Below are 15,633 nucleotides of genomic sequence, written 5' to 3' on the forward strand. Positions count from 1 at the left end.
CAGAGGCGCGTCATCGCGCGCGGAGCGCAACCCCCGGAGTGCACAGTTTCGCGCTCTCCGAGCAAGGGTGGCCAAGAGCGAGTGAAACGTGCGCTTGAGCGATCGAGCGAGCGCGACGGGGGGCTGAAGGTGGGCAGGTGGGAGATGAGGGAGGGGTGGTGAGAGAGGAAGGGTGAGAAAAGCTCCACGGCTCCGACCAGCGAGAGAGCAAGGCTGGTGTACTCCGTATGCGCGCACACATCGGCAAGTGGAGATTCCGCGCGGAGATGAGCGTACGAGCGGTCGCCGTCGTCCCGTGTGTCCCGTCCCTTCCCCGATGACGCTGTGTCCCGCGAGGAGGACTCCGCGCGCGGAGCAGGAGGATATCACCGCTACCGCCGGCAGGACGCGGGAGACGCCGTCGCTGAGGACCGTTCTTCCTTGCTCCTGGCGGCAGTGACCATGGCGCCCGTCCTGCCGTGTAAACAGTGCTCCAGCGAAGAATGCGACCCGTTTCCTGGACTAATGATGCTGCCGTCGTGTGCCTGCTGACGAGCGAACGGAGCATCCGGGTGCGTTGAAAGCGATACTGGTGAGAGAAAGAGAGAGAGAGAGAGTGTGAGAGAGAAAGAAAGAGAGAGAGCGTCAGGATGTTGCGTGTGTTCGAGCAGCTTCCAGCGGAGCCACCAGAAGATAAAGTGTTGACGATGATCTCGCTGCTGGTGGCGTGTATCGCTGTGGTCGCGCTGAACGCTCGCAAGATCGCAGGTGTGAGAGAGAATTGATGCAAGCGATGTTTAATTGTTATTGATTTAATAACGTGATGAAAATCACGCTATTTAAATCGTGCATCTCGGCTGCACGGTTGTTGACTCGCGGGAGACTGCAGCGAGAGACTGCCTGTCCGTTCGGCGGCGGCAAGAATATTTTTTTTTTCAACTTTAGATGAGTTCTCTGGAAACAAGATGAGGGATAAGAATGATGCATAATTTTTATTGATCCAAATAATGCATTTAAGATGTACGACACCTGCTCGCTTGTCACAGAGCACATTCTTCTTCTATACGATTATTTTAGTTATTTATGCTGACATGTTGCTGAAGATTGATTCTACTTAATTTGTAGTTCGACGCAAGAACACACCTGCTTTACTAATTTACGGAGTGTCGAAGACAGTAATCTATGTTTAAAGAGTTCCGCGCGAGTAGCAAAGAATGGTGGTAATGGTTGTTTGAGCTGGTGCCATGTTAGCGAAGTTTAATTGGGTTACGAATGAATCAGTGATTATTATTAAAATGATGGGAGAAAGCGAAGAATCTATTTGTCTGTATAAGTTGTCTTACGATAAGCGTAATGACAATTATTTAAAAAATTGTCTTTAATAAATAGAAGATTAATTATCAGTTCAACTGTTTCTAATTTAAGCTTTTAACCTGTTTAATGCGTTAATTAATTTTGTTTGAGAAACTTTAATTCAAATAAATTGGACGATAAAAATTAAAAATTAATGAGAGAAAAACATTTGTATTTGCATTCGCTAACTTAATTCTAATTTAAATTATCCGGAAAGTATGGCGTCTATAATCACTTTGCACAAGTTAATCATCTAAACTCGACTAATTGGAATTAACTTGTTTAAACTTTGCGTTAAGTTTTACTATCGAGTTAAGATACATCGCGCTTATTTCTTCAACGGTTGAAAGAAGAGATTTTTGCTAATTCGCAAATTTCTATGGTGTTTCAGACATCAGCGACACACAAGACCGCGAAGAAACCTAGCAACGTTTCGTTAAAACAAATTACGGAAGACTCGCGATAATCATTGTGACTCTATCAGTAGTGATCTACGTTTCTTTTTGCGTGGCAAACTCGCAAGATTAAAAAAAAAGTAAGCGATGGTGTCGCGCGGAATGATGGTCATTTGCGTCGCGGACTCCGACGAGGACAGAGAAAGCCCAGCGCCTTCGTGCTCGTTGCTGTCGATGCATACCCACAGTAGACTGAGGTGCATCATCTTGCACTCCAAAAGACATATCGCTTATCCACCATAAGGTAAGAAGACAACAGTATGCAAAGTCAGAATCCCAGTGCAATCGCTCCGTTGTAGTCGAAAAGTTGTGCAATAGGCTTGAAACATCCTAAGCTGCGAAATCGTACGCCTTTTTGCGAAAGTAAAAGGATGTATTAAAAGGGCTTAAATTTCTTTCAACCATTAAGATACCTATCTTATGTTATAATCTCGCTAATCGGCCGTGTTCACGTTGTCTCGATTAACAGGCGACGTAAAAAAAAATTAATTGTGACATGCGATGTTAGAGCATTTACCTGTTGCATTACGTTCGTGCAAAGAGAGACGACGAAACTTACAAAGTCACCAGCCGCTAACTTTACTATTGGCAACAATTCTATGTATAAGAGCAAAGTCGGATTTTACCTTGCGGGTGTAAAAGCAAAAGCAAAACGCGAGTAATCGCGTAACGAAAGGAGGTGCTTTCAATTTTGAATCGAAAGCTAATCTATGAGTATATCAAGTAGATAATTTAATTTATTACAATAAAAAGGTACATATATAAAAATGTGATCTAATAAAAATTGATTATAGCAGTTCGTGAAATGCAATCAAGCTTTACTTTTCAAAAAAAGAACGAAGAGAGAAAGAGAGAGAGAGAGAGAGAGAGAGAGAGAAAGAGAAAGAAAGAGTTTTTAATTCTGAAACGTACAAATTGAAAGTTTAATTATGGAAATATGCATAACTTAATTTATTACAGTACACATAAATTTATCGAATAAAACTGTCTTTTTAACAAATAATTGTAGCTGCAGTTTGCAGTGCAAATTGTTTTACGCAATCCGGTTTCATTTTGAATCAATATAATAATGTGAGGTTTTTGTGTTTCAACATTTCGCGGAAAGCGGGCGATTGCAAATGTACGTGTGCGCAACGTGGCTTAGAGCCTCACGATATGATGCAACAGTCGTGCTAAAACTTATATAACTATATAGTAAGCTGTGTGAATCTATCTTCTATCTATCTATCTTCTATCTTTTATTCCGACAAAAAAAAAAGGTATAGTCTTCTGGTCGCGACGTAGAACTTAGATTCGTATCACGTATCGACAAAAGTCGATTACAGCCGATTCGACGATTCGGCGCCACGTGTGTCACAGTGTGCAGCGGCCTTTAAGACAGGAGGCTCGTACGTACCAGACCGCGTGGTTCCTCCGTCGTCGTTGAAAGGGTCGATAGCCCTCACCCTTCGCACGGCGCTCGCGCTAACCCCACGCGTCGCTCTGTAAACAGCTGCTTTTAGCTGCTGGCTGTTTACAAGAACGGACTGTCCCATCGAAGCGTTTTATACACGGTAATCTGCCGCTTTTGTTATTCTCTTCTGTTTGTTGACGTATTAAGTCGATTGCGATTTAAGATCGTTCTGGCATCGCGTTTCTCTAAAATTTGTTTTTTTCCCTTTTCCTCGCCTTTAAATTCATCTCTCCCCCCCCTCCCCCCGCGGGGATTTGGGGATGAAGATCCGTTTTATATGATAAGTAGTATTCCGTTCCGCGGGTCAGGCGGAATTTTACGCTCGACTGCGCCAGCCGACTTTTATCATTTGTCTGAATAATGCAAGTCCTTCGCTACTTATTTCAGTAGTATAGAACATGTGTGGCAGAACACACGATTTTCTTGACATTAATAATGCTATTACAATACGCTGTTGTGCGTGTCCATCAAGATTATTCAATTCGATCGCGCACGATGATTGTGCGAAAATGAACAAATGCCGGTGACTTTGCACCTGAGGGAAGGAAGTATGTTTGAAAATTAATAATGACATACGAAAAGGACACCCCGCCGCCACACGCGATTCTGATTTACCTTATGAAGCAATCGCACACGACTTTCAGACAGAGGTCGAGAAGTCGCGAAACTATTTACGTGCGATGGACTCGCGCACGATAAGCTTCGGGCAACAAGTGTTCTCGGCGTAAGTCCAGGCGCAAGTCCAAACCTTGACGATTCCGCAAGTGACATTTTTACAAGACTTGACATTTGCTAACATTTGCCGACATCGCTGCCTTCTAAATTATCGCTTTTTCATTCTTAAACGTGTTTTTTTTTTATTCAATTATGAGTTTTAAATAAATTCACTTTGTTAGAGAAATAACTATTTAATTTCTACAGTTAAAAGAGTGAAAATTGTAAATAAACAAGTTTTGATTAGTGAGCTCCGTGAATAATAAATCTTGTTTAATACTATTTCGTGCGACCTTTTCAAGCTTAAAATTAAAAGCTATTTATCTGCCAAGTTACGCTTTCGAACAATACTGATAAATCCAAACAGATCCACAGATTAAATAATCGCGGCGATATTTCCACTGTAAAAGTCCGGCATACAATAAGAAAATCCCGGTCAGATAATCAGAAAGGGCAAGCTATTTCCATAGAAAGCATGAGAAATAAGTCGAGTAATTCCGTCGGCATAAATTGGATTGACCGATTAAACCGGTGGAAGGTTTCTGTATTTCCTGCGGCTTGGCGGTCACTATTTCGGATGAAATTCTGGGGATCGAAAGGTGAAGGGCTGGATTTCGGACTCTCCGCCGATTCTAATCTAATTTAAAAGCTGTCCGACAAACCGGCCACTGTCCATTGTAAAACGAATCGGGAGCGACAGAACGTGTTCGCTTCAGTGATGCCGGAGCGGTTACATGTAGCCGTCGCTGTTGCATTTTAATCATCCTTCTCATCTGCATTTTTATTGCTGAATTTGTCATTTCTGAACTTTTATTCAAATTCTTGAACTTTTATTCAAATTAAGCATATCTAAATATCCAGCAATAAAATTATTTCCGATTAATTGTATTAAGATTTTTTTATATCTTCTGTTTTTTTTATGTTAGTGAATGAATTATAGCTTTACGTGCAACTTAAATATCTATTAAATTTCTTTTCCTTGAGTTTTTCTTCCGTTTTCTAAAAATATTCTGCAATAAGTAATAGCAAAACTGACGTTTCCTCTCTCACAAGCCGCAACATCTTCGAGGACGCAACAAAGTGGCGAACGGAAGTAAAATTGCAAGGAAAGGTGTCACGCGAGACCATATCTTACCCGTCGACAAGATTATTTTCATATTTTCAAGAGACTCAATTTACATACGAGCTCACGGCATGAGCAATAAAAGAGAGCATATCGGTTTTTTGTTTTTTTCTCACTCTCGATATTATCGATGCTAATTGGATTGAATTGATAGCACTCAATTAACATGGTTTGAATGGAAGCACGCGTGATGAGAGAAAAAATATATAACATTTAATGTATACATTACACAACGCGATTTTCAATATTATTTTTACAACTTTTGAAATAATATTGCCCTTTTTATTTAACTATTAATTTTTTAACAACTTCCGAGTTACCCTTTCTAGTATCAAAAATTGTTAAGTAACTGTCTAACACTAAATTAAACTTAAAGCAAAATGCATTAAGAAAAATTAATATTAAAGTGATCGAGATAAGCAAACTAATATTATATAAAATATATGTATTTCAATCGCGTTACTTTAACACTACTATGCGTTTCCATCTGCTATCGATCCTCGGCGAAATTTTCTCTTGAAAAATTCTCTTTAGAATTCAACTTGCGATTTCACTCGAGGTATTTAGGTTGGGATTTAGAGCGGGATTGATCGCACGGATAAAAATCCAACGTGCCGTAAATGCAGACTGCACATGTTGCAAGGCGGTTTTTAGAACCTCGCGTAAATTACCACACCCTGTTACGATGTCACGTGATTTACCCTGACCCAGCCGAGCCCATGCAGAACCCGCGAATACGTCTTCTGGGGCGATAGTGAGCACGGCCAGTCACGAAAGCCTCTTTTGCTTTCGTGTTTAATTAGCATACGAGCTAAGTCGATACAGCGGCACGATGACCTTGAAACTTTTCGACCCTCTACAAGAGGCATCTTCGGCCAAGTCCTTCGTTTCGTGCGGATTATCGCTGTAACGTCATCAGATGGATCAATCGATCAATACGGGCAAAAGTGGAGTAACGCAGGTAACGTTACGTGGAAATTTTAGAATATTCTGCGAAGAATAAATGAGTTCAAATCATTTTATTGACGATCGGTTTGGAAGTGGTTCATCTATTTTTGTATATTTTTTTATGCAAATGCATAAAAACGTAACTAAAGAAAGTATTTCATTTGCGAAGCGTCCTAAGAGAATAAATTTACGCTTTTACAGTTAGTCGCAATTAAAAGCAATTTTATAATAAAATATGCATTACACGATTGTCTGCACACATAAAATACATTAAAATAATCGAAATATATATATATATGGCAGGGAATGATGAAATCTCTATTCAAAATCTCGCTCGTAAAGCCGATTACCTAGCTACTTCACGTTTCCTTTCGCGAGGAACAGCTCACGTCACAACGAGATTAAGCGAAAGGATATTAAGATAGGATCAAACTTGTATCGCGGCGTGGTCTAAGCCGCGAATTAGGATTTGCATAACAGAACGCACGAGCTGTCCTTGCAGCAAGCAGACGTTAACTCTTCGGGGATCGCACGAACGCGAAATCAAGTTAATAAGTTCAGGAAATCTCTCTAGTGAAACTAGACCGTATTAAAGATAAATCAGACATAAACAATATCCGGTTCGCTCTAGATACAATTAGCTTCAAAATTTATAATGCAACGCGACCTGTAACCATAACTTTAATTATGAATTCTGCATTTGCTGCTTTATACTCGGCGAGAGAAACACGGTCGTCAATTTATAACACTTTCGGTTAAAAATAATGGAAAAAAATGGGTCCCCTGAAAAGGATACTTATATTTGCAAGCGATATTCTTTTATGACATGCCAGAATTGTTATAAAAATAGGTAGCACTCGATTATAAATCGGGACGTTTAGTTGAATATATTGTCCTCTTTTGCAGATAGATTCTGGATATATATATATCATTCTTTCGCAATCGGATGTAAGAATACTCAGAGTTTAACGAGCTGAAATCCCGATTATTCAGATATTCACCTTTCACCGTTCGCTCGATTTTGGATTCCAGCTTACACCTATTGTACGGTAGTTGAATCAGGCCGGAAAGAGTGTCCTAACGAATTTCCGGATAGGCCAACGTAGTTCCATTAGATGGAAGCGTGGCACCGGTCCACCTCGGACGGAAATATCGAAAATCGAATAATGATATCGAATCATTTCGAAAGCGGATTCACGCTTATTGGCGCACTGCCGTGTCAGCGGAAAGGATTTTAAATGATATTTCTGGCTGATTGCGCAGCTCGCATCGACGGTAACGTGTCTGGCGATGAAAAATAATCGTAATTTTCCTCCGCATGATTTCACTTCCTTTATTGATGCTTGCGTACGAACCAGACTTCTGACTCTTCTCGTTGATTGTAATCGATTCGGTTCTTGTGGAGAAAAGTGAAATATAAAAATTACTATTATTCGATACACACACACAAGATGAATATCAACAGTTTCGTGTATTATTAGCTAGCGAGTTTCTAATTCTGCATAAGAATTGCATGCATTTATTCTTTGCAATCTGAAAAAAAAACCTATTAGAATGTAAATTGCAAGTTTTAGCTTGTGTAATAAAAAATCACGTGAAATAGATCAAAGTGGGAGCAAGAAATGGGGACTTTTATAAAATAGGTTTTACATGAAATCCAATATGTCGTTTCTCTGGAATATAAATTACACAGAAATGTGTGTTTTTTTCGGCGAGAGGGTCTAGAAGCTGGTACGTGCCAAGAGGTTTTGTTCGGTTTCGTGGTGTGCAAGTTATCCGCGCAGTTTTGGGGCATTGTGTACAGTTCAGCTGAAAAGCAGATAAGATCGACTTTCCTGAGCGATGACGTGGTCGATCCTTAACTACATGCTATTTCGAGATTTTCGCCGTTCACAGTCAGAAAATATCCTGCGAAGTCTTCAGGCCAGCGGCGGCGAAGCGAAATGGTAAAGTCACGCAGCCCTTCGGTGCGACCTCGAAGATAATAAAGCTCAGATATTGCATCCCAAATCACGAAGAGCCACCAAATCGATATTCCACGTTAATCGCCGGTCGCTTTTGGCTCCCATTGTAAATCTGACAGCCAGTACTTAACCGTAATTTCGATAAATTAAGGACAAGAATATATACAGCGTTCCGTATATGAAAGGTCAGCTCCACGGGCGGAAACGCCGACGGATATCGAAAAATTGTTCGTATGAAAGAAATCTCTCTGGCAATCTCTAAAATGTGGCACCTTAATTGACCGTTAACGATCGCGCGTTTTTAACGCTGAAGATTTTAAATATTTAATTTTATTACAAGCTCGAGAAGTGCTGCGATATTAAATTTTTTATTCCTAAAATCGAGCGATGGATTTTTTTATTTTTCAATCGCCTTCCATCGCACTTCGAAGCAGTTTAAATATTTACAAATGTTTAAAAATTGATTCTTTGAAGGGGTTAATATTCGGTTAATATTTGGCATTGCAGAGGTCAAAGGTGATGGCACGTGTCACGCGTCCTCGACAAAAAATGGCGAACACGACTGATTCATCCGCGACGGCCGGCGGCAGCCTTCTCTCGTCCTCGTCAGCGACGCCGTTCACCACTTCATCGACATCGTCGGCGACCTACTCAAGCGAAAGTTACACCCTCAATTACAGCGGTCTGCCTAACCTGGGCGGCTACTCGCTGGACGACTTCAACTACACAGAATTATGGATGGACGTCTGGAACGGCACCGAGGTGAACAATGTCACCGAGAGACTGAACGCGACGGTGATGATACCGGATGGCTACTGCAACGAATGGGAGACCGCTCAGCACAAACTCTTTCAGGTGAGAAGAACTCACTTCGAAGTTCTCGAATTCAAGAGTTCTTGGACATTAAAATTTATGAAACTGAATGTAGCGTCTTCTGAATTTGATTTGTGTAATATGAGGCCATCAAGGTGTTCTATCTTTTTCAGTGGTTCCACAAATCTTTGAAGTTTCAAAGAATGAATAATTTCCGATAAAAGTAATGTAAGTTTTCGCAAGTCTTAGAATTTGAATTTCTTATTAATTATATTTATTTCAGGCGGCGAATTTGTTTTTCGCGGCTGCGTTTCTGGTGCCGCGCTCGTTCAAGGCTTCCGTCTTCGTCCTTCGCGCGCTTCTCACGGCGGGCTTTATGTTGGCGGGCATCTGGGCTGGATTCACTATATGTTCTCTGGATATCGTGGTGTGGTCCTTCTTCCTCGGTCTCGTGAACGGCATTTACTCGCTGATACTCGCCTGCCGGTTTCTACCTCCGGCTCTTAGTCCCGAGCTAGCCGAGCTTTACCTGAAGCTCTTCAAGCCCTACAAGGTCAGCAAGAAACATTTCCAGGAGCTGGCGAAGGAGGCGAGGATACTCAAGCTGGATTCCGATCAGACTTATGCGACGGAAGGGATCACGCAAGCGGATAAAAGGCTGTCTATTCTTTTGCGTGGAAAGTAAGTGTCTTCCCTTTTAATTAAAGCTTAATCCCTTTCGAATAAAGGCGTCTTTTTCTGCGAATCCTAATTCTGTTAAAATTGAAATTGGTTTAATATATAGGCGTTAATACCGTTTTATCTTATCTCTATAACCTTTATGGAACGGAGTTAATTTCCAAGAATATGACCTTAAAATTTCTTTTATATTTTCTCTCTCCCGTTTTCTCTGTGATTTCCTGCAATTTAATTGATTGAAGAGCGCGATATAAGATTATTAAATATATATATCAAATTTATCGACCCAATAACCTGAGTTACCAGATATTTTAACACAACCTTGTATCTTTCTCTTTTTTCTCTTTCTGTCTGTTCAAATAATCTCTTTATTAGCATATTAGCTCATTATTGTAATTAAAGGAGAAAAAATTCAGAGATAAAATTTTACTCAGCATTCTCTTAGATATAAAAAATTGTTCGCTAAATGTAATATTGAGTTTCTCTCTCTCTCTCTCTCTCTCTCTCTTTCTCTCCCGATTGCAGACTGAAGGTAACTTGCGACGGGACACACTTGCACTATATCAAGCCTTATCAATTCGTTGACTCACCCGAATGGGAGGCCACACACGAAAGCGACGCCGACGTCTTCCAGGTGACGATACGAGCCGATGAGCCTAGCACGTACATCTGTTGGACAAGAATGAAGCTGCTCAGGGTGCTCCGGCACAGGCCGCTGCTCAAAGTCGTTCTCCACGCCCTCATCGGTAAGGACATTACGTCCAAGTTGTACGCCCTTAACGAGCAGCTCGCTGGTGTCGCGATCGCCAGTGAGAACACCACGTCGCATCCTTACAGGGGAGTCACGAGAAGCGTCAGCGTCGACGCCGTTAACACCGAAACCGCTGGAAGGGTTCGATCGGTGACCTGGAAGACGCAGAAACAGTACGGCAATCCACGTAATGACAGTAGTAAGTGTCGCGGCCTTTTCATTATTTTACAAATTTTTAGGCTGAAAAATTTCAATTAAGTTATTAAAAAATAAATATATGAAAACTAGAACTTATTTTTGACCACCACATTTTTCAACACATTTCTTTCAGTGTTTTCGCAACTTTGCAATTCTTTGAAAAGTACGTTTTAGTTTAGCAGATTTAAGCTCGTCGTTATTAGAAAAATATCTCACCAGACTGTTATATTTATTGTAACATTTCACATTGTCCCCGCGTGTGGCTTGGCATACTGTCAAGACCTCGAATAATTCGACTTACATAATCGGTCGTTCGAGCGACACGACCGCATGTGGCGTGTTAGATGTTAGACCTTTAAAGGCTAACCGTACCAAAATGTTCGCGATTTCTCCGTCTCCAGGGAACTCCCCGGCTCGTTACTCGCATCAATACTGGTCGCCGGTGGTGGCGAATCATTTTCCATCGTCCTCGCCGTTTATTCAGAGCCAAAACCTCGGCTACTCGTTACTGCCGCAGGGTGTTCAGTTCTCACCGCCCCCGCGAGCGTCCACGTTGTCCCACCAGTCTCCCGTGGCGCGGCAACGAAGCGGGGGTGCTAGCGGCGATTACACCCTGCTACCTCAGACACCGAAGCTCGAGAGGAAGCGATCGAGAAAAGGGGCTAGAGAGGTGGGTTGATTTCATCCGTTGATTTCGTTACGTTGACTTCGTTATATGGAGACACGATGAAAGCTTGAGTGCTCTCATCCCGTTGCGCGAAAAGCGTAGTAACTATTTTTGAATTGAAAAAACAACTGAATTTTTGAAACGAATGGATAAATAAAAATAAACTACGAGATTATATATATAGCACATAAAGCGATATTTCAGTTCAACCTTTTATCTTTTTGTGGTGAAAATTTTGAAATAATTTGACGCTACTTTGCTAAATTCTTTTAAGCTTGATATCGAATATTTTAATAAGTTGTGCACAATTTCCATATGTTTCTTATTTAAATAAAAAAATAATACAAAAAAGTACTCAATACGCTAACTTGTATTATTCTTAAGAAGTTTCTTTGTAAATAAGAATTATTAAATTAATAATTACATTGCGAAAAATTTTATAAGTGCTTTTCTTTCTTCACAAAAAAATTATCGGCTCTCTTGAAAATTCTGTTTAGTTTTAAAGAGTTTTACAGTTTGAATTTTTGATTTAAATTTGTCGAAAATAATTGGTTGCAGGTGACTTTCGAGACACCGGTATGACGCTCGCCCGACGGGGAAGGGCCTGCTAGCGTACCTCTGCTCGCACTGTCATCGCAGCGCTCCGCCTAGCCCCGTCGTGGTCTCGTCGTCATCCTGGGACACGTCGCAAAACTCACCCTTTAAACTTCCAATCGACGTGATATCAAACGAATGGCCTACTTCCTCGCCAGGGGAGGGAGAAAATGCGACGGTTTCCGTACCGCAAAAATTACAGATGCGTTTCGACGGGCAAAGACGAAGTTGTTGGGTGAAGTTTTGACGTTGTGTGCAATTGATTTTCATATCCTGCAAGTGCCACACCTTATACACAGACACACATGCATATGTGAAAACGAAACCGCGATGGCGGCCGTGAGGAAAGAAATTTCGATGTCTTTTGACCGCATCCGGGGGCACATCCTCTCAGAATGGACCGAGAGGTTCGAGTGTTTCGAAGGAGACGAGCATGTTCGTCCGCGAGTTAACGTGAAGAGTAGAATAAGCGATAAAGAAAATCGTAAACGAAAGACTAAATTATAGGTATATTGTATTAATGAGCATCGCCTCTGTGTACACTTTTACATCGACTGTGATTACAACGGATATTATTATTAAGTCTTTCAGAGAAATGCTGATTATATATACACATACAGAGAGACACTTGCATAATTAGTTATCGCGTTAATCACACACGCATATCCTGCGCTTGCGTGAGTTTGGTGCCCTTCGCGAGTAAAACGGCTTTCAGTTTCGCTAATTTTGTATATTCGAAGATTCGAAATTCCATAGAGCTTTATTCTCCTTTCAGAAGGTAATTCCGTGAAACTGATTACCGCTTTATAAACCGTTAGACTTTTGCTACGTAGATTGTGTTAGATCTTCGTGTTGTTATATACATATGGAAATTGAAATATTCTACATATAATGATAGTATCATCAGAGCGAAGGACACTTGAACAGCGCAATTTGTGGTCGGAATCATTGCATAAAATTATAGTGCATAAAATGCGCATTTACTATAAATGTGATAAGTCAAGAAGACACACACACAGCAGTTTCTATGCGAAATCAGCAAGCGGATAATTGCATTTGCACTCTCTTAATCAAATGTAAAGCGCGTTAAACAAATAAACGAGGGAAAAAAAAAAAATAAATCGAAAGGCAAATCGAATAATCCAGATATAAAACAATAAGTGCTTCGTTAAAAAAAAAAAAACCTGCAATAAAGTGCTTCGAGAAAAGTAGTTGAATCGCGAAACACAAATTATAAAGCAAAGTTTACTTATTCACGTAAAAAACGAAAAGAAAAAACTAACATGCGTTGTGCGTAATAGACAAGTAGAAAAAGAAAAAAAAACATGTGTGTTTGTATGTTTCTATGTTTATATAATCGCCGCGTGTGAGAGCGAGACCGTAGAGTGGTCAACAAAGACGCACAAACGATTAAACAAAAAAAAAAAAAAAAAAAAAAAAAAACACGTAAAAAAAGATAAAATTCATTAAAACGGCTGTGTAGAGGCGAGTGTAAATGTTAAATGCAAAAGTGGCAGTAGAGTATTGTAATGTTACGACGAGATATATGAAGTTTCTGAGAGGCGCACGTCGGAAAGGATCGTCGTTGTTTAAATGGTAATTACTTTCAACTTGATACAAATTGAACGAGACTGTTGTAATGTTCCACTATTACGTAGTTGCTTTTGTGAAAACTGGACATATATGTAGCAAGTGAGAATATATATAGCGACTTTATATATTTATAACAATTGAAATTTTGTAAATGTTTGAATTGCTACGATAACTTTGTTAGCTCTCGACATTTCCAATTGTGTAAATTTCATTTATTTTATCGCGATTTTATATCGGGATTTTATTGGATTGTTCTTAGGATTACTTTGGATCCCGCGGACTCGTTTGCAAAATTGATCTATTTTCCGACGTAGACACGAGCCTAAAGTACGAATGGATCTGTTTGAGTGATCTTTGTCGCGTCAAAAGATTAAACGAAATAAAGCGCAAGACAAACTGCAACAGCGACACATCAACATCACGACATGTGTATATTATTATTATTTACAATTACAATATGTTCGTTGACTATTATGTTAGAAATAAAAACTACATGAAAAAGCGATATTAAGTGAACTATCAAGCCATTCCATCCTAATTCTAATTTTCTTCCGCTTTTTTTCCTTATTGTTACACATGTTAGTGATCGAATAAAAATCATATAATCGTTATCGTAAAAATATTAAATAAAAGGTTTAATCCTAATAAATAATATACTTGTCAGAAATATTTTTACAGATTGAATAATGTTGTAAGCTCGTCATTCAAATGCAAACTGCTAACATATATAACATATTACAAAGTAAGAACCTATAATTTTTCTCTCTCTCTCTCTTTCGTCGTTTACTTTTATTTGCATTACTCTGTCTACGTATATTCCTGTTCATCGGTTTTATCCGTATCGTTCACTTTTATTCGTACTGTCTTGTCATCGAGCTGATCTACTTTTAATTCATCATCATCGTCGTTAATATAATCAATATCTCGCGGAATGTTTATGACATGCTCACGCTTACGTGAACGAGATTTGCTTTTCTCTTTTTTCGATGGAAGTTGTATGACTATGATATACGGCTTGTCATCATGAGACGTCTCGGCCGAATCTTCGTAATACGGTACATATCTATAAAAATAATTAAAGCTAATATTAGTAATGAAAATAAAAACAAGATTTTTAAATATAAACATGATAATATTACCTGTGATAGTGCGGATGGTCATAGTGAGATTTATGCGATGGCATTCTTTTGGGATGATAGCGCTTCCGGGGTTTCGAAAACGGATGCCATCTTGGTGGTCGCCAGGGTTGAGGATGGTAATATTTGTACGGCTTAATAATTTTGTAGGTTTCAATAAATTCCACTAATTCCAACATTACGCCAAAAAGTCCGATAATCACATACAGCTGAAAATTATCAGCGCATTACGATTTAATTAGTTTTCATAATGAAAATCGTTCATATTGTTAATTAATATTAATTAATTAACTTACCTTCATTTTCTCATATATAATATATTTTCCTTAATTAAGACAAATGTGCCTCCAATGCATTCATACAACTCGCGTTAATTAAATTATTGATTTAATTAAATAAACATGTAATTGACTTGCATCGGGTCGGAATGACAGCTTAAAGGTTTTCTACCTTTTCTCCAGCTATTCTTTTATCTGCAAAATAGCAGAAAATAATTGTCACTTTAGCACTTTTCGTAAAACAATTATTATAATTTTTGTTTTATTTACCTCGATAATTTTGCATTTAATAATTCCGATATCACACATTTAAAAAAAACTCACAATCTAAACTTATTAGATATCACTAGATTCTTGGATTCTAAGATCACTCGCGGTGCAGGATTGGAATTCAGGACACGTCAATCTTCATTCGTTACTAAAGGATTTGATGAAGAGATACATTTGCATGGTTGGACGAAACTTGAATGAGACTGAAAACTCGAAAGTCTTCGAGTAGGAGGCTTTCTTATATCTTCCCTTCCATCTCTCCTTGAATCGCCTAAAGCAATATACGTTCTTATTGTCATATTGTTATAGTTCATAAATGGTGGTGCTACAATAAAATTGATTAAAATTTATTTTTCAATAAAATAAAGTTTGTGACAAAAAAATACATACGAAATGTATTTATTATTGCGTAATTAAACAAATAAATAAATTTATTGTTTTATTTGTTAAAAAATAAAAATTATTTTATCTATTAATTCATCTGTGAAGAAAATTACTTATCAAAAAAAAGTTAAAAATATATATCCGATAAATGGTACATACAAAGCTTGGCATAAAAAAATAAAAAATATTGTTAAATATTAATAATTTAAGAAATGAAAGATAGCATTTAAGCAATGAGCCATGTGAATAAATTGCACGCTTGATTTACATAGCACAAAATAG

The 15,633-nt window shown here is 39.1% G+C and overlaps 2 protein-coding genes across 4 annotated transcripts; one reads left to right on the plus strand and one right to left on the minus strand.

Moving 5' to 3' along the window:
- Positions 1–70: 70 nt before the first annotated feature.
- LOC105670503 (blood vessel epicardial substance-like) lies at positions 71–13,152 on the plus strand. 2 transcript variants are annotated; one of them, XM_067360722.1, is made up of 7 exons: positions 71–571; positions 1,724–2,031; positions 8,497–8,844; positions 9,086–9,483; positions 10,006–10,430; positions 10,831–11,099; positions 11,655–13,152. In XM_067360722.1, exons 3-7 carry the CDS (start codon positions 8,509–8,511, stop codon positions 11,676–11,678), a joined length of 1,452 nt encoding a protein of 483 aa, XP_067216823.1. In that variant the 5' UTR covers positions 71–571; positions 1,724–2,031; positions 8,497–8,508; the 3' UTR covers positions 11,679–13,152. The 2 variants fall into 2 exon arrangements, with proteins under 2 accessions (XP_067216823.1, XP_067216824.1); XM_067360723.1 differs by having other exon boundaries at positions 71–551.
- A 543-nt stretch (positions 13,153–13,695) lies between these two features.
- On the minus strand, positions 13,696–15,138 carry LOC105670516 (uncharacterized). Of its 2 annotated transcripts, none has more exons than XM_067360725.1 (4): positions 15,022–15,138; positions 14,716–14,892; positions 14,423–14,628; positions 13,696–14,346 (listed from the first exon to the last, which is right to left on the minus strand). In XM_067360725.1, the coding sequence occupies exons 2-4, from the start codon at positions 14,719–14,721 to the stop codon at positions 14,091–14,093; spliced, it is 468 nt and encodes a 155-aa protein (XP_067216826.1). In that variant the 5' UTR covers positions 14,722–14,892; positions 15,022–15,138; the 3' UTR covers positions 13,696–14,090. The 2 variants fall into 2 exon arrangements, with proteins under 2 accessions (XP_067216826.1, XP_012219485.1); XM_012364062.2 differs by having other exon boundaries at positions 14,968–15,127.
- Positions 15,139–15,633: the final 495 nt, after the last annotated feature.

The sequence above is a fragment of the Linepithema humile genome, chromosome 8 (assembly GCF_040581485.1).
Source record: "Linepithema humile isolate Giens D197 chromosome 8, Lhum_UNIL_v1.0, whole genome shotgun sequence".
Classification (NCBI taxonomy): Eukaryota; Metazoa; Arthropoda; class Insecta; order Hymenoptera; family Formicidae; genus Linepithema; species Linepithema humile.